Genomic DNA, 19,635 nt, shown 5'->3' on the forward strand with positions numbered 1-19,635 from the left:
AATGTTGGCATGGAAGGGGCCATGGGCTTTCCCTGAGGCTTTCCTATCCTGAGTGAAGCTAGCTGGATGATCACACTGTCCATGATTTCTTCTCTGTGTGCCCACCATTTCTAAGGACCAGAAGTCCAGAGTGAATGATAAGGGCAGGATGGTTAGTGGCATGCTAAGTTCCTTTTTGCAGTGGGGAGCCATGTGTTTCCTTTGTTTCTGTCCTTGCTCTGTTTTGTAGGTGAACAGGACAAGGCATAGGAATAGCATAGCGGAATGCTGGTGTTGCTATGCAACAATTGGCTTTCAAGCATGGCAAATGTATGGACACTGTTTTCGTGCCACCCTGTGGCTGTTTCTAGTGACATTATGGGCTCCAGTGTTATGATTATGCTCTCAGTTCCACGGGTTAGATTCCCCCTACCATTTCTCTGATGGGAAAGCACAAGATGCTTACTTAGTACACAGGGGTCATGTCAGAGACTCACCAGTATCACAGGCCTTAGGGTAAGGTTACAGAAGAACCAAAATCTGAAATCACATTCTGAACACTTACAACAGTTGGAGGATTCATGGAATGGGAGCAGATTGATATTTAAAGCACTTATAATATTAAAGACAACAGAGACCAATATATAGTTTGTCTACATTCCATAATATTTCTGATTCCAATTTGTCAATGCAAACAGAACAGTAGCAGCTTTGATACTGGGCTTTGCTACAAACATGTGTTCAAATATCAGTCATCCTCAGAGACATAGTTCTAACATCAAAGTTCCTTATTCTGGCCCAGAGAGTTTCCAAGAAAGTTGAATGTCAGAGTCTCAGGTGGCTGCTTGTAAACTTTTCTTCTCTTCCTCTGGAATCCCACCACACATTTGGTCCTAGAGACCTTTCCAAAGTTTTGATACTCTGCTGAGGAAGGGGAAAATTCAGCAACCATTGTTCTGAAGTGACAAATATTTGAGTGAAAAGAATTCAAGGCCTGCTTGGGGTATGCAGACAGGAAATGATACCATCTAGTTGTGATCTATAGAGTGGGACAGGGTGCAGAAGCTGTGCTTCAGGCTGACTGATTCCAGTACATTCTGTGGCTATTCAAACAAATCTTTAGTACACAGGGTATGGTGTTAGCCCCCCTCCCCATGACATGACTTCAGTTAGTATAAAGTATAAAAGTACTGATGTAACTATGCAAACAGTTCCTAAACACAACAGTGTATTAGCTACTGCTTCTCATTAGGTCACAGCAAGTTTCAGGTATGAATGGCAAAATTAAACTTCTTTTCTGGAAGAATAAAGTCATACAAGAAAGTCTAGCACAAGAGTTCACCAGTTATAGAAATCCTGTAAAAACAGATAAAATACTACTAAAGGTTCAAAAACTAATACTGATGATTGCATATGAATCTCTAGGGAATACTTCACATTGGTACTAGGCAGACACAACTTGTCTCTGGGATTTTAATATCTGTACCTGATGCAAGCACAGATTCCAGAGCACTTACAGCAAAATCTGGCACTTGCACATGTCTTCAATGAGCTAAAACTGTCTCATGCTAACCATGCTATATTTCCCAAAGAAGTGAGGAATGGCATAATATGATGCCTCCGACAGGTAATAGGTTGCTACTTAGAAGAGTGTGGCTCTCAAGAAGCAGAAGGATACTCTTCCCTGTGATCTAGCATCTTAATGCACAACAATGGGAGATGTTCTTATAACAGGAGACTGAGCATGTTTTTTCCTGTCTGTCAACAGGAAATGGATTCTTTTAAGGGGTGAGGTATACAACTCCTTTCTCATGAGATATCCATGGTCATTAGCAATCCCCTCATTGTTAGGAGAGATGCGTGTTCTGGGAGAAATCCCAGTGAACCAGAACATGGACTCCTGAGGAAGGAAGAAATCATAAGATTATCATTTCTGGGAAAGTAGGTTTTACTGTGCAAAGCAGTGCCCTGAGGAACCCACTGCAAGATGAAAGACATAGAAAATAATTCAAGTCTAAATTCATCAGCTGCCTGTGCAATGGGGACAAAAAATAGCACATCATCAACATCTGGTCTCTGTTGACAGAGTCAGCATGATTTTTGAAGATAAATAATACTCAGATAAGTGGCAGGACTTTCTCACTGCAAGATACAGGTAGGTAGACACAAGTCTTTAAGAACAACAAAGTTCAATTCTAGGCATATGCTTTCATGTGCAAGCACACTTCAGATACAGAAATGTGCATGCACATGATAGCTTATACCCAGAATTAAACTTTGTCTTAAAGGTTCCATTGGATTCAAACTGAGGGCCCTGCGGGAATTACCAGCATTCTGCAGGACCTGTAAGACGGAGCTCTTCCACCAGGCTTATGGTTGAGCCGGGCGGTAAGGAAGATCAGCCCCCCCCCTCACAAACTGGCGGTAGCGAGTGTCAACCCCCTGTAGTTGAGGATGCGGAGATTCAATGAGTAAGATTATGCCATCATTGTTGCTATTGTGACCAATTGGTATTAACCACTGTAATTTTTATTGATATTCGTATGGATTTTAGGGGATGGGGTTTATGTAAGCCACCTCGAGACTTCGGGGGGAGGCGGGATAATAATAATAATAATAATAATAACAACAACAACAATAATATTCAGCTGCAGGGCATGGTAAGGTACAGTCTGCAGCAGCTGGGCTCTGGTGGCAGAATGGCTCAGAACATCTCTTTCAACAAGGGTAGAAAATGACTTCACAAGTTGTCAAGTGATAAATTTATCTGTTTCTATTAGTTCATGTAGCTGACTCATCCTCCAAATTTAAACAAATCCCAAGAACAACTGGTTGTTAACCCATCTCCTTGGAAATCCCCTGTTTCTCAGTTTAGTCATACAAAATCCTGTAACAGAACCTCCTCCAACAATTTGTTTGTCAAGTTACAGGCCTGTGCTCTGCCTTGTTCAGAAGTCAAGACATTCTGTCCTTTCTTACCAATGCAGAGACCTGCTGTGTACAATAATTTATCCAGAACATGGGCAGCACTGTCAACTTTAATGCTGTAGAACTGACCCCAACCCAACACCTGGGGCCATTCTGCACGAGTTCAAAGTAGCAGAAGGCTTACAAATGGTAAACGCTACTAATTTGCTGTTCCGCATGACGTCGCACACAATCTGCAACAGTCCTGCAACACTAGCGCTAAAATTGTTTCGTTGTAGCGATTTCAGGTGAATCCAGATAAGTGGATTCACCCTCAGAAAATCGCTACACTCCTGCCAACAACCTGCAACACTTGCGAAAAAGACCTGTGTGCTCTCAATGTAGCGGCTGCAACGAAGTCCCTCCCCCTGGCTCTCTCCTCCGAACTTCCGGCGAAGCGATCACCATTTTTTTCCCCTCGGAGCGAGCGGGGAAAGCAACAAACCAGTGAGGCTTCATTCACCTAGCGAGGCTTCTCCAGCTACAGTCCCTCCACAAAAATGATTTAAAGCTCCCCTAAGTCCCCAAGCACAACACAGCCCCCCTGTTTGCAAGTCCCCTTTATTTTTGGCCAAAAATCGCGTCCATGCGGGGGGGGATTTTTTTTCCACTCGGGGGAGCGTGGTAACAATGACTCACCAGCTTACATGCCTGCTAGATGGGTCTCTACGTTAGGAAGAATCAAGGCATATTCGTTGCAACGTGCGTGTGTGTGTTTTTTTAAAACTGTGCTTAAAGGGAAAGGGGCTTTTCTGGAGCATAACAACCGCCCATTGGCTGTTCCATTTGATTGATGGCCAGGGGCGGGAACAAGCACAGAAAAAAATCACTTCCTTTCTAGCGATTCTTGCGAGACTAGAAACCTGTGGGGAACGAATGAAACACTACTGGATTCTACTACAAATGCAGGTATGCGGAACGCCGAGATTCCACTATTTAAAATAGCGTTTCCACTTTGTGAAACCAATTGGCAACATCGGTCCTTGTGCGGAAAGGCCCTTGTAGTTTCATAACTGTGCAAAACATAGCTGGGGGAGAGGGGAGAGAGAGCGTGCTCAGGAGGTAAAAGGAAGGAAGGTAAAATGAGGTAAAGGAAGGAAGAAAATATTCTTGAATGGCAGAATATTGCCTAGGCTGGAAGAGGTAGCCTTTTTTCTTTCTAAAGGGCTACATACATGAATGTTTAGATAAGTGCTCATCTTTTCACATGCTTAAAGATAATTTTAACCCCCCTTTCCAAAAGCATTCCATCACAGACACAATTTTACATGTGCCACAACGGCTACATCCAGCAGATGCAGATGTCCACAAATGATTGTGCTTGGAGCTTGTTTAGACTCCTCTTCCTCTGTTCACAGCACAACCAACTCTACATAACTGACTTCAAAAGAGGCCAGCCTGCATTTTTGCCAAAGACCACAAACAGTGGCCAGTACGATTGGGAGCAGCAGCACCACCTGGCCAGGGGCCAACCATGATACAAGCTGAATTGCAACTTTAGAGGAGGATTTAAACTGCTGAGGAGGCATGGGAAGAAAAGGTGAAGCATCCTATCCTCTCCAGCGACTGGATCATTACCCAAATGAGCCAAGTGGCCATCTGAGGTGCCCAAACAGGCAAGGTGGTGGCAGGTGTTGCTTGCATCCACTTCCTATGCCATTGTTGCATGAGGTCCAAGGTAGGCTGCACAAGCCCTTCCTTTGCACCCCACCTTGGATTCCAATCCTTGCTCTCTGTTGGCATTGCAATGAACTGAAAAGAGAACTCCTTCCCTCATGTCACTGCTGTATCAGATCCACCCAAGGTGGACTGCACAGAAAGTGTAGAGCAGTGTAAGAAGGTGTACATGTCTTCTCTGGTATTGCTGCCTAAGGTCCATTCCAAGGCATACCTAAGATTTTGTTTCCTCTACAGCCCACCCTGGAACCTGTGGTGAAGGGGATGGTAGGGAAGGAGGATGCTTAGGACAGCTCACTAGCTTGAGCTGGTCCTGCTCTCCAGCAACATTTCTCTTTCTTTCAAAGATGCCACATGGGGCTGGATAACAGGCTTTGAAAAAAGATCCAAATCACTCTGGTTTCTTTTCAGATTGTATAACTTTAAGCACTTCCATTTCTGGGCTCTGCTCTGAGCTTTGAAGTGCTACATAAATTCATGTAAGCCCATCCAAATTTTTGTAAAATTATAACAGCAAAACTGTCTCCTCTTTACGACAGAATCCCAACAATACAAAAATACTACAGCTAATTTAAGACTTTAGTAATCCTAGCTAAAGAAAACAAAGAAATCAGTCCCTTGCTGCTAGCTCAAAACTGGGAAAGGAATAACTTGCCACAATGAACAAGAGCTCCTAATTGAAAAGTTTAGTACTTTTTTCCATTAATAGAAGTTTGTTGAAAAGATGACATCTTTTGCACTCTGATACTAAGATATGATACATGACCCTTGGTAATTTTGTTGTTATACTAAGAGGTTCTAGATTCTACATCTAGAACAGCTGTAAACACACACACACTCCAGAAGGACTATCCATACAGCAACCAGAAATACTTTATGCTGAGCTCTTTACAAGGCACACTTCTGCCTGAAATAAGGAAGACCATACAGATATTGGGATGAAAGTATTTTCCAAATTTTATTTTGTCCTTGACTAACAGGACCCAAGCAAAATGTAGAAGGCATCTAATTCTCCAAAAAAAATATGGAAGTGCCTGATTATAACATCACTAGAAATTAAGCCCTCTGTCCTCTGAATACAGTGGGCGCTAGCTGGTGTAGGCCGGGGGTCCGGGCGGTTGTTGGCCTGGGCGTGGGCACCCCCGCAGTGGCTGGTCCCTGTGGGGACCTCCTGGCATGTTCCGCGGCCAGAGTAAGGGGGGGCAAGCTCGCTGGCCGTGGCCGCCGTTCCCCGCGGTGTGTGCCAGTGGTGTGACCAGGCCAGATGTCCTCCCACTTACCCCTTACCCTTTTATTTAATACCGCAGAGCGGTTACAGATGGTCATGCTACAATCTTCTGCTAGTTGTGTGTGAAAAAGCACATGCTTTTTCATCCTTCTAATCCTACTGTATCAGAAAACATCGGTGCATAAGACTGGCAAGAATGCAGGAAGGGCAGTGAATCACTGAATCATTGCCTCTTTTAATGGGATCAGAGGTTCTTTGCACTTCAACAAAGCTGCTCTAAATGCTTTAATACCCCTTCACTTTTATATTTGCAGCTAGCCAACTAGAATAAAATCCTGAATTCTTCTACCATATACTTCTTTACACATTCAGTGGGGAAAAAGTGTTCAGATGACAGTGTTAGTTACATGGTGGTTGCAGCTATCTTGTGATAGATTGGTTTAGAGCGTTTTCATTACAAAGTGACAAATTGTGATAATTTTTTTAAGGATAGTAGCAGTCAGTGGGGAAAAGTCTTCTTGCAACAAGATACATCACTCCCTTAAAGGATTTTTTAAACAGGTCTGAATTCCTCCAGAGTAAGCTAACTTCAGACCCCGGGAGTTTCTGTACTGATAATCCTGTTATACTCTACAGTAGCGATCCCCAACCTGTGGGCTGCCGACCACATGTGGTCCTTCGACTAACTGGAGGTGGGCCCCGAAGGACGCCTCCCCCCCCAACCCCGGCCCTTTACTTCATCCCCCCCCCTGGCCCTTTACAACACACTTCGGGTGTCATTGTCTCCCATCACTCCCACATGGGACTATCTCGTTGCAGAGAAACAAGCTCAGGGTTCCCATTGATTTGTCATTGTCATGAGTTAAAATTTCCATGAAAATAAAATGTTCCTTATGTTCATTGTTGTGGCGTGTCTGTATCTTATTTTGAAGGGATGTTTAAACATTACCATAGCGATCAGAGAGCATTAGGGCAGTGGTTGAGAGTAGAGAAGTAAACTACCCCCCCCCCCCACTGGGCCTCAGTAAAAGGCGTTGAGTGGTCCCCGGTGAGTGGTCCCCGGCGATAAAAAGGTTGGGGACCACTGCTCTACAGAACTATGCTAGAATAATCAGGAAAGCCGGGGGGGGGGGCACACCAAATAGACAGTATTCATATTTCATTTAACAAGTGGGGGGAAATCTGAAAAAGCAGCAGCAGCATGGCACTCATGCTAAAATAAAATCAGTTTCACTAAAGAAAGCAGGCTGAGACCTTTAAAAGTGCTATATAATGATCATAAGGTAACTTACTAGGTTTGTCAAATTCAAGAAGACTAAGACAGATGTACACAATGTAACTAACTGAGCCAGATGCAGCCCTGCAGTCACAAACTGTGGCTTTTCAGGTGCCTGACAATCCTTGTTTTTGCTGTCCCAGAAAAACAGCAAAAATTGGATATTTATTGAGCTTCAGTTATGCTGTCAGGCATAAGCTGCTATGTTAAAAGTAGCACAGTTCTCACATAGCATCCCTCTTAAAAGAATCCAGAATTATTTGTGACAGGTTTAATTGGGGGAGGGTATTACCTGCAACATTCCTACAGCAGAATCTTGTATTTCCTTGGAAGCACAAGAACTGGCCACTACAGCCAAATACCCTGTTCATGCAGGATAAAGCTAATAAACTGGATCTCAGGCTACCAGCTTCTATGCAAAATCAATTACCTCATATGAAGAGTCACAGGGAATCTTCTGAGCAGAATAAGATGTTCTCATGACAATATATACAAACAAAAAAACCCCCAATGTGCTGTTAAGCACAAATAAGCAATTAGATAAAAGCACTGCTACTTTTCCAGTAATGCCCTTCCACTTCTAATATTGAAGAACTATAAAGGCCTCATTTACAGTCATCCAAATACATTTTCCCTAATCATATGCCATACATAAGAAAGAGGAATTGTTTTATATGTAAGCTCCACATTCATTGAGAACCACTCAAGACTAATAGTACAGTAATAGGAGAGTGATCAACTGTGCAAAAAGCACAATATGTTTCTACATTTTCACACTCAGCAAACCAAAGTAAATCTTCCAACTACTAAAAGGCTAATCTGAGATTTAGGGTTGGTATCCTTGACAAATTGCAAAATTTATTTCATTTGCCAAGTCTTTGGCATTAAACAGCTGCTGCCAAAAGGAAATGGCAAAAATGTGAATTTTTCTCTTTTTTCTTGCAAAAGCTGAATTGCCAAGTGTCCAAGACAAAAATACAGCACAGAAGTATGAATTGATTGGTAAATAAGACAGTGTCTTCTACTAGAGATATGCCTATGTAATCTTAATGATGAATCTTCTCTTCACTGTAACTACTGAAACAAGCATAAGCATAAAAGTGTGATCCTAAGTTCAGTAGAACAGCTTTTGAATAAACATCTTCAAGCAACCTGCCAATATCAGCCTGTGCAGGAAAAAAATTGAGGATTTTAACCAAATAGTGAAGCAACTGCATGGCTATTTCATTGTGCATTGCAACGCAACTCACAATGCCACCCATTTCCAGAATCCTGTGAATAAACCTGTAGTGCATTTAAGTGAGGGTTACTGAAACATGGTTCCCACATTTTATACATTTGTTCCCATTAAAAGACTGGTGGCTTTGGCACATGGTCAGAAGATGGAGAATTTATCCGATGTATCGGATTTATATACTGTTTTCTTAGTATCCCTGGAGTAGGACAGTCTTATGTTAGGGTGGCTGGAATAGAAAAGTTGTTGAAGATGTTTTCACCCATTTACTAGGAATTCTACACAAAAATCACCAAGCTCAGATTTTCATAACAGAGTAGGTGCCTTCAAACACTACATAATATTGCCTCCAACTAAATGTAGGAGGGAGTGATAGTGGTAGAAATTAGTAGTTCCTGAGAGCTGAGTATCATCATTCATTGCACAGTCATGGAATCTTTCATAGTGTCCCTGTTGCTTTTCATACTGAAAGATAGCATTTCACAAAGGCTCCTTAAATGATCTGATGTTTTTGCCTGCCCACCAAGCTGCACTGCTCAAGCTCCAGTCTTATATTCTTATAGTGTAAATCACAGTTGTTCCCAGCAGAAACTGAAATGCCAGCCATCTAACTATCCTCCAGCTTCTTCTACAGACCTGCTTTTACCAATAATTCTTACAGAAAATGGACTGACATGTAAAATCTAAAACATAAAGGCAACTCTGAAGGAACAGCCAAATGGTATGGTTGCTGGATAGCAGGTATTCAGGATTCCAATACTTTGGAGCAACACTGGTATATATCCATACAGATCCTCTTACCCTTCTTCCCTACCATTATTCTACTTCAAAAGAACATGCAAACCATTCTACCTTCCCAACCCTTAAAACAAGCAAAGCTGCAACACCTCCACCCAAGCAAAAAAAGAGGCTGCTGGGAAACAGGTACCAGATATTTGTAAAGCAGGCAGCCACTTGCATTTTCACCTTCAGCCTTTCCCGCAAAACCTGCAGTTTCCCACCAAAAACCCTGACCCATCACACCACAGCCATTAAACTGAGCCATTGCCCATGTAACAAAGCACCAAGCAAGCCACCCCTTTGGTCCTTCTCTAGCCAACACTAGTATGGATGACTCAGTTTTCAGTAACAGTCACTTTGCTTCAGGCACTTCCTAACAATTCCGCACAGCAGCTACAGCATGGACATCCAGTGAAATACTGAAGTATTCTGGGGAGCTCCCTTCCTCCAATTGGAATCTCAGTGGCACCAGTCTTGTTTTTCCATCTCTCTGCTAAAGATGGCTCTAACCCTAATTAAAAAGTTGCTCCAGCAAAGACTTTCCCTATTAGGGTTACACAGAGAAGGAATCCCAAAGCAACAGGCTATGTACAGATAGATTAGCATTTCCTCCATCACAGAGATGAAGAGTTAATAATTCCTGAGGATGGCCATCCTCTGATCTGTGTGCCAAATTTCAATCACCCTCTCGACTTTGAATGAGCTCTACAAAGCAGTAGCTGTTATGTACATGATCTCCATTTCCTTTTTCTTGGAGAGTGACCCTCAAAGTGACAGAAGAACTCTGGAACAGACAGGTTAGGGTGTCCTTAAGCTGACTCCCCAGCAGTACTAGAGCCTGTAGCTTTCTTCTTAGGACGAGCTTTCACAGTTTTTTGTGGGGGCTGCAAAGCAAGAGAGAGAAGTGTCATAAAGTTACATGTATTTATCCAAAGGAAAGACTACTCTGAATATAAATCAAGTCCCCTTAACCAAAGAAAGACAAGTATGAATTTAAGATGGATTCCCCCCAAAAATGATACACAAACTTTTAAACTTACTACACTTTAGAGCAACTTTTATGCAAGCAGACCCCTCTTTTTTATTGATGGAACACGAGTGGGGAATGAGTTTTCTTTCAGGTAAATGGAGATGTTTCAGGACAAGACAAAGGTTAAAAAACAAAAAGAGCTTTATTACGTTTTTTAAAAAAACATCTTAAGTCATTTACTGAGGGCATTTCTACACATTAAAAAAAATGAAACATTGGACTCACCTGAAGGTTTCTTCTCTGCAGGGGGGTGAAGCCATCCCGAGTGGTTAGGTCACACCTCTGCTCGCCTAGGTAGGGCAATTGTTATTCAAATTTAGCAGCCACCTAGCTGGTGACCAGAGCCTGACCTCTTGAGTTATTTCCAAGCCCTGCTGCATTAATTGTTCATGTCAGGCTGTCCATTGTGTTTAGGAGTCGGTATCGTCCATCTTGTCGCCCCACAATTAATTACAATTACAATTACAATATTAATTGTATTCCTTGTGAATACATCATTCCTAGGTGGGATGTAGATGACTTCACTCCACTGCACAGAAGAAAGCTTCAGGTGAGTCCAATGTTTCATTCTCCTGAAGCGGGGCCAAAGTCATCTAGAGTGGTTAGCTGTACCCAAGCTGTAACCGGGGTGGGCTATAAACCAAGTTTGTGTTCTAACCATGAGTGGCCTGTCATAAGACGTATCATCCAAACTCAGTGTCTGCCTGATCAATCTGATAGTGTCGGATGAATGTCGAGAAGGTGGACCATGTAGCTCCTCTGCAGATCTCCGCTACTGGTACCCTTGTGGCAAAGACTGCAGAAGAGGCTGTGGCCCAGGTAGAGTGAGCTGTGATACTCCCTGGGGAAATTGTACCTTGTGTTTTGTAGGCCTTGGTAATGCAGTGTTTGACCCAGTACGCAATGGTAGATGGGGACACCTTCTTGCCCGTGGTGGCCGCAGTGTAGGAAACGAACAATTCATCTGAGCAATGAAAGCCAGCGGTCCTTTTCAGGTAGATACAAAGGGCCCTGTGAACGTTCAATTTGCGAAGGTCTTTCTCTCCCTGCGTGCTAGGATTGGGGAAGAATGCAAGGAGTGTCACAGGCTGCTCCAGATAGAAGTGTGAAGAGACCTTCAAGATAAAACTCGGATCTGTGCGTAAGATAACTGCATCCTTTCGGAAGAAGCAGTGTTCTTTCCTAGAAGATAAGGCAGCCAGTTCGGAGACCCATCTGGCCAATATGATGGCTATGAGAAAAGACACCTTCCATGACAAGAACTTCAGGTCGGGTTGACGGAGGGGCTTAAATGGAGCCTTTATAAGAGCATGTAGTACTATCGGTAACCGCCATATCGGAAACTTGTGCTGGACTGGTGGGTCTAATTGCTTTGCCCCTTGATGTACGTATGAGGAATCGCTTGATGTACGTATTAGCTGTCAGAGAATTATGATGGTCAAGTCCTAAAATGGCATTTAGGGCCGCCACCTGTCTCTTTAAGGTGTTAGCCCGTAGGCCCCATTGTATAAGAAGTCGATGATGTCCTGTCTCAGTCACGCCGGTCTGATATATGACGCGCCGGTCGGATTCCTGCCATGTTTGAGTGACCAGGCTGCAAAAGTGTACCATGTGTGGTTGTAGATGCGTCTAGTGGATGATCATCTTGCCTGTAGCATGACATCTATGATCTCAGCAGAGGAACCTAAGCCGCAGAGTGAGTCCCGCTCGACTTCCAAGCCGCCAGCTGAAGCCATGCTGGGTCTGGATGATGGAACATACCTTGACAAAGAAGGTCCCCTCTGGGTGGAAGTTGCAATGGTTGTACAGCAACTTCTGGATGAGGTCTGAGAACCAGTGTCATCAGGGCCAATGAGGGGCGATTTCAATCATGATGGCCCTCTCCCGATGGATATTGTGTAATACTCTGCTTATCAGCGGGAGCGGTGAAAAGGCTAGAGGAGCCCCTGTGGCCCTGGGCAGCTGAAGGCGTCTGTACCTTCCTGTGGTAGTAATGAGTCAGGAACCTGGGAGTCTGTGCTCAGTGGAGTTGCTAAGAGATCCATAATTGGAGAGCTGAGCTTGAGCGTGATCTGGGAGAAGATTTCTAGGTTCAGACTCCATTCCCCTGGATCTAGGTCTTGTTGGCTGAGTCAATCTGCCTGGCGATTTGCAAGACCTTGTATGTGTTCGGCCTTGGGGCCGGCAAGGTTCTTCTCCACCCAGGTCATCAGAAGAGAGGCCTCTCTGTAAAGTGACCAGGATTGTGTCCCACCTTGTCAGTTGTCATGTGCCTTTGTGGTCATGTTGTCCGTGCGTACAAGAATGTGCACATTCCGAATGGTGGAATGGAAGTAGTCGGACTGTCCGAAGTTCCAACCAATTGATGTGCTGTTATGGCTCTGATGGAGACCATCGTCCTTGAGCCATGAGACCTTCGCAGTGTGCCCCCCAACCCCTCTGGCTGGCGTCTGTAGTGACCAGGATGTGTGGTGGTGGAGTGAACTGTATGCCTTTCTTGAGATGTGCTGGGGATGTCCACCAGCGGAGAGCTTTTTGGAGTGACTGAGACAGGACGTGTTCTGTCCTTCCATTGAGCAACATCTTTCTAGTATGGAAGGAGCGCCCACTGTAGCGGACGGTAATGGAAACGTGTCCATGGCACCATGTCGATGGTGGAGATCATCAGCCCATGGAGCTTGGCAAGGTGCACGAGCCTCACCGCTCGATGGGAAATGGTATCCATGGTGAGTTTCAGCAGGTTTTGCTGTTTGTCGTTCGGTAGAAATACTGTCATCCTGTGTGTCCAGATTTTTGCCCTGAGGTGCATGAGGTCTGGTGTTGGCATCATGTGACTCTTGGCCTCGTTGATCAGAAACCTGTGACTCTGAAGAAAGATGGAGGTGTGTTGGGTGGCCCACTCCACTGTCAAGCGGTTCCTGGCCCTCAGCAAAAGGCCGTCCAAGAATGGGTAGATTATTACATTACTACATCCTACATTAGTGTAGCTTTGCGATCAATGTCACCATGACCTTTGTGAACACCCAAGGAGTGGATGAGAGTCCAAAAGGAAGAGTGGCATATTGGAAGTGCCGCCCTTGATGGTAAAACCTGAGGTACTGTCTGGATTCTGTATGGATTGGAATGTGTAAGTATGCCTCCTGGAGGTCCAGAGATGTGAGCATGTCCCCCCACTGAAGAGTCTGAAGGATGCGCCTCAAGGACTCCATCCGGAAGCGTCTTTTCCTGACCCAATGGTTGAGGCCTCTGAGGCTCAGGACCACCTTCCAATCTCCAGACTTCTTTGTAACGACAAAGAGAACAGAGTAAACAGCCAAAAACCTCTGGGTTACAGGCACCTCCTCAATGGCGCCTATGCGCAGGAGATGTTGAATGGCCTGATCCAGCAGTGAGTTCTTGTGTTTTGATCTGGGAGTTGGTGAGGGCACAAAGGTGAGGGAAGGTTTTGCAGTGAGCTCAATGCGGTAGCCTGCTGAGATGATATCGAGAACTCACTGGTCTGTAGTGGAGCTTCTTGGAGGAACCAGAGCCTGCCCCCAATAAGACAGTCAGGCAGTGTGTTTCCGGCCTGGCTGGCCCTTCTCTTGCCTGTAGAACTAGTGCTGCTGTGGTGTGAATTCTGACCTGTACTTGGTAGCTCAGAAACCTCTGAAGTCACAAAAATCCCTGGGTCTTCCTGAGGGTCGGTAGGAATGGAATTACTGCTGTGGTCTGAATTTTCTGTCCCGGTCTCGACTGGAGCCGGAGGTGGCAGGCATGGCCTTCTTCTTTTCTTTGGTTTCGACCAGCACCTTGTCGAGGTTGGACTTGCCAAACAGGAGACGGCCAGAGAATTTTGAAACAGACAAGGTGCTCTTGGAAGTGTGGTCAACCTTCCAGTGTTTCAGCCAGATATTATGTTGAATGGCAACACTGGCTACTTACACCCTGGCAGAAAATTGAATAGCATCATGGGATGCATCAGCGGCAAATTCCATGGCCCATTTCATCTTTGCAATGGACTCGTGCGCCGAAGTACTGGAAAACTGATGATTTCAGAATGCCGCCTGTTCAGATGACTATAGCACGTGTAAAGTTTGAAAGGACAGCAGAAGCGCTGATTGCCATGGAAGACACCTCATAGTACTTTTTGAATGTGTACTCGTTCTTCTTATCTACTGAGTCCTTCAGTGGGTTGTCACCATCCTTCGCCAGTACTGCTCCTGAGTGGAGAGCCATCCCAGGTGTGATGACAAGAGGGACTTTGAGGTCCTCCATGGTCTCATCTGTGAGTGTGTACAGTCTTCGAGCAATGGATGTGAGTAAATTTCCAGTGCCCGGAATTGCCCACTCAGATTTTATCAAAGTTGTCTGGAAATAGATGAATAGTGTGTACAGGGGCCAGTCTCTTGAATCCCTTGGCATCTAGATTAGCTGATGCCTTGGAGTGAGGTTTTCCTTGCACTTCCAGCTCATATTTCAGAAGTAAGCGTTGTAAATGTTCTACTTGGAACAACCTTCTGAAAGTGTCTAAGGATTCTCCATTGTCTTCCCCTGAGAGCACCGCCTCCTCCTTCTCAGACATGGCCTGTGACACAGTAGCGGAGGAGTGTGCTTCACTCGGGGTACAGTGCTTGGGAAGGGAATGTGGGGAACTGACACGCAATTGGCTTTTAAAGATCAGCCTTGAACATGATGCAGCCTAACTTCATCTTTCCCTTTAGAATCTTAATCATAATATTCATATTCAGGGCACTCCCATGGTCTGTGCCTGCCATGTGGTCTGGGTTGTCTGGCATGCCTCCCCTGAGGCTGCTCATAGGGGTATAGGGCTGGAGCCCCAGCAGCTTGCGACTTCCTCCAACGTAGGAAATCGAGGAAGAATTGGAAGAGTGATGTCATGACTTGCCCCTCTCCCTCCCTTGTCTTGGTTAAGGGCCAGGAGCCTCATGTGTGGGGGCATGCCCAGTTTTGCCTCAGCCTCCTCCTCCTCACTGATATCTGGGGTGGGGTTGTGTGGGGGGTAAAGCACACTAGATGGGAGGTGCATGGGTGGTGTCATCTTGGATGCCCGGGAGTTCCTCAGATGAGATGGCAGTGGCTGGCCCCTGGAGACTTGGCTCCGGAGCCCCCCTGCCACTTTGAAGAGAGGAGGGCCCCTGTGCACTATTGAGGGGGCCAAGCTCCACAGAAATTTGCTCAGCTGTGGGGCACGCCGGCCCCATGTGACTCCCGTGGCTGGGCTTCTTTGCCGGCCATGCGGGCTTGCGGCTGTGCAGAAGGTTCCCTGGGCAGGGAGTGTTCTGGAGCTCTGGAACGCTGATCTCCGTAGGCAGGTTCCGTGCTTTGATTTTTGCTGGGTGGCTTGGGATGGCGTAGGAGCCACGGCCTTTTGGCACGTCTTGAACAGCTATCTTCTTTTTCTTCTGCCCTGCTTTCCTCGGCAGCAGATGGGTTACTGGCACGTCCTGTGCCTCCGCCTGGGAACCGGTGGAGGAGGGTGAGCCCAGAGCTCCAGACTACTCCTTAGGCCTGGGGTGGCTTCCCGGACCCTCTGCTGCTCCTGCTTCTCCATTGCTGGGCCAAGCTCGTGCCCGTTAGACCCTTTCACTGCCATTGAAGAAAAGTGCTCTGTGGAGCTTACTGGAAGCGTTCACAATATAGGTCCCTCAATGAAAGTACAATGGGTATTCTCCATCTTCTCTTTGAACGGGGATTTTTTTGTTGTTTTTGTTTTTGCTATTCTAAGGTTTTAATAAAGATTGAGCCACAGCAGAGCTCGAGGTCTCCTTCCTAGGCAGTAGGGCAATCCAAACTGGATAGGTCAAGCTCTGGTAACCGGCTAGGCGGCTGCTAAATCTGAATATCAATTGCCCTACCTAGGCGAGCAGAGGCGTGACCTAACCACTCTCAATTACTTCAGCCCTGCTGTAGAAGAATAGCATCACGCCACTGAATTATCGCACCTCCTGCCATTCCTGTCTCACGTCTGCCACCTTTTTGAGCTTCTTACACTCCACATGCCTGTTTGAAATGATGGAAGAGAGCAACGTGCTTTAGACGCGACTCTCTTCCGTCTGTCAATCAAAGCCAAGCAACCAATCCCCTTTTCTCAACGTTTCAAAGGGCCCGCAATGCCCACTAATGCACCTATAAAGGAATCAGTTTAAGGCAGTCAGGACCAGAACCCATTTCTCCATCCTACAAACATTTCTTGCCTCATAACCATCCCTCTCAAGAATTCAGTTTTAAAAAAAACCTAGAAATCTTGAAATACTTGACCATCAAGACTATCAAACTGAAAGAAAATATGTAGCCCGATCTACTCTAAAGGCATGCCTAAATGCACAGAATATGCCTCCAGAAGAAAAACTGTACCATCTCCCTAGAAACACCCTCATAATCAATGGAGGAAGCCAATTACTTACAGCCTGCAGTTGTCACATCATTTTCATAATTAGCTGTAATCTACAACAGGACGCCAAGGCAGCTAAACATCCTATAGACAATGATTAGGGGTGCTTCCACTCTAGGAAGTTTAATGTCCTCATCATGTTGTTAGTGCGATATTTTCTCAATTTGCACTTTCAATGGAGATTCTACATAGCACAAAAGAATCCTACATTACCCTTACATCATCCCCTCCCTCAACTGCTGTCTCTCCACTGTCATGAATCACCATCTATCTTCTTTCTTACTAATTTAAAAATTTTGGGTGCATGTATAATGCTTAGAAGGAATTGCTCAATAACCAAAACATTTATTTAAAAACACTTCCATGTATTTTGCTGCTCAGGGGTAATGCAAAACTTGAGGCCTTTCATCCCTTGTATTTGCCTGCCGATTATATCATGAACTCCACCCACAAGAACAAGTTTTCCTCTCCCCCAAGTTTGCTTCAATTCAGTGCTGGGCAGGAAGTTAGATGTTTGAAAAGTACTTTCACATGGCATAGATTACAGACACAAGCCTGTCTATTTTTATTGCAATGTTGATGATTTCAACATTTTATTGCAATGTTGATGCTTTTTTCCTATTTCCTCTTAGGGCAGAAGTAAAAATATGCTTAGTTATCACAGGGCGTAGCAACTGTATCAAAGCTTTTATTTTTTTACAATATACTTAACAAATAGGGCCTGCAAGACTTGTGGTGGGAGGGGGCTTCCGGTTCCGGCTATCGCGGGCTAGGCAGCTCAGCTTTGTTAGCTGAGCACTACTGCTGAGCAAGTATGCGATAGAGGATATATTTTTTTATTCCTCTGTCAGACTTCCACCCCCCTGCGAAAAGGGGGTGTCCAGGCTGCCGATAAGTCTTTTAAAAGTGTTTTGCAAAAGTCTTTTGCAGGGCCTGCAAAAAGGAGCTCTTCCGCCAGGCATTTGGTTGAGACCAGGCACAACCAACAACGAATGAAGGGCCCCTGCTCTCCCCCCCTTCCTCCCAGAACTCCACCAGAGTGCTCTGGACCTGTTGTGCCATTGCACGGTTGCTTTGTTATTCTGTTATATTATTATTATTGTTATACTGTTTACTATACTGTTTTCTGTTACAACCACTGTTATTATTATTATTATTGTATGATTATTAATTAAGACTGTTCCATGTATTGTTTATAAGTTTAATGTGAACCGCCCTGAGCCTCCGAGGAGGGCGGTATAGAAATATAATAAATAAATAAATAAAAGCGGCATTGATACACTTCAAAGTTATTTACTCCAAGGGGTTCCAGCTGTTTGAGATAAGGCTCCATCAAGCTACTCAGTGGATAGTGTATTCCTATAGCCGGCAATGGCTGTTATCTCCAATTTAAAGAAGATTGATGAATGTACTTGAACAAGGAGGCTATCTACATACCAGGTTGGAAAAGAAACATGCTGACTTATGGTCTTGACAGGTGTAAAAAAGGAGTTTTCACTATACCAAGCTATAATTAATTGCCAGTAACAATTTACTTGAGAGTAACAAGGACTCTTATCTTATATATTAGAAGACTTTTGAACAAAGCTGTCCGCAAACATAAAAGAGGAGTTGGAAGCTGCATATGTCATATGGTATTCATTGATTAAAAACCAAGCGGTGAATTAGGCTATATTGAGTTAATTATTTAGAGAGTTTGAGAGAATATGGCCACTAAGGAGAAAAAATAGTACAGATTCTGATTCAACTAAACTCTCTGAATTTAAAGCTGATGCAACCTCAAGGTTAAACGGCATTGATGATAAGTTAAACAAAATGGAAGATAAGTTGTCAAGAATGGATATGGAACTAGGAGAGTTGAAAAAAGAAATAACTCAACTTAAAGCTATAGAAACTGCTACCGTAAAGTTAAATTCAGAGTTTAAAAAGATAAATGAACAAATGGAAGGCATAAATGAGGAATAGAAAAATATTGTTAAAGTTGATGAGAAATTGATGGTGGAGCAGGCACATCTGGAACTGCGACTGAGAGAAGGGATTTTGAGATTACGAGGAATTAAGGAGGAGGAGGCTGAAGATAGAGAAAAAATGATTAAAATACTGGCTGAATTTATTAACATAACAGAGCAGGCTTTAGAAGTGGAAATAGACTGAGTATTCAGAGTGAACTCAAGATATTCTAAAATGAAAAATATTGTGAGAGATGTTTTGGTATTCTTTCTTCGGAAGAAAACTAGAGATGATGTGTTAAAATTGCATTTTACAAAAAGACTTGTTTATGAAGGAAAGGAGATACCTATTATGAAGGAAATCCCCCTTAGTAGTCTAAAAAGAAGAAGAGAATATGGCTTCCTAACAGAAGCTTTGTAAAAGAATGGAATAATTTTCAAATGGGAAGAAATAGAGGGAGTCTCCTTTAAATGGAAGACAAAAAAAAATAGATTGACAACATTACAAGCATTATCTCAAGCAATTGAGACTATCTCTACCTAAGTTGTTCCGAATCCAACCAGCTCTTCCTTGTTTTGATTGCTCTCCAAGCAAATCTGGCCACAACAGAAGTTATTTCTGTGCTTTTGTCTGACAACATGTCTGTGATTGCCTCTGAGTTGGGCTTATTCTGTAGGGAAGATATAAGTTCTCCCCTGAATTGATCATATAGCCTACATTGGAGTAATACATGTTCAGATGTCTCAATGCTCCCATCCTGGCAGATGCATATACGATCACAGATGGGTATTTTTTTGAATAAGCCTTCCCTAAAAGCGGATGGGAGCATGTTATATCATAAGAGAGTAAATGATCTCCTATGTTCTGGGAAAACAAGATTAGATAAATAAGGTAATGGCCTCAAATTATTAAGTGGAGGCATTGGAAAAAGTGGATTTTTTACTTGATTGAAATCCTGTTGGCGATGGATATCTAGGATTCTTTGTTTTATTGTTTCCTTTGCTCGGTTGAAACCCAGAGACAGTATTAACTGTTTGGATAGACCATATGAGCATAGTTTTTTCTCAAGAGTGGATATCCACGGTACAACCAATGATTCAGACATCATTAGGTAAAGCAA

At 44.1% G+C, this 19,635-nt stretch overlaps 1 protein-coding gene across 5 annotated transcripts in view; it reads right to left on the reverse strand.

Annotated features, from left to right (window-relative positions):
* Positions 1 to 622: 622 nt before the first annotated feature.
* The window catches only part of REEP2 (receptor accessory protein 2), a 55,598-nt gene continuing 36,585 nt past the window's right edge, over positions 623 to 19,635 (reverse strand). For 3 of the 5 annotated variants that reach the window (XM_077326143.1, XM_077326140.1, XM_077326145.1), the window contains exon 8: positions 623 to 10,025. Coding sequence is in view for 3 of the 5 variants with exons in the window: in XM_077326140.1 (XP_077182255.1) it covers positions 9,951 to 10,025 (75 nt within the window). In the remaining 2 variants the exon portion in view is untranslated. The other 2 variants (XM_077326144.1, XM_077326142.1) reach the window with 1 other exon arrangement.

The sequence above is a fragment of the Paroedura picta genome, chromosome 3, assembly GCF_049243985.1.
Source record: "Paroedura picta isolate Pp20150507F chromosome 3, Ppicta_v3.0, whole genome shotgun sequence".
NCBI lineage: Eukaryota > Metazoa > Chordata > Lepidosauria > Squamata > Gekkonidae > Paroedura > Paroedura picta.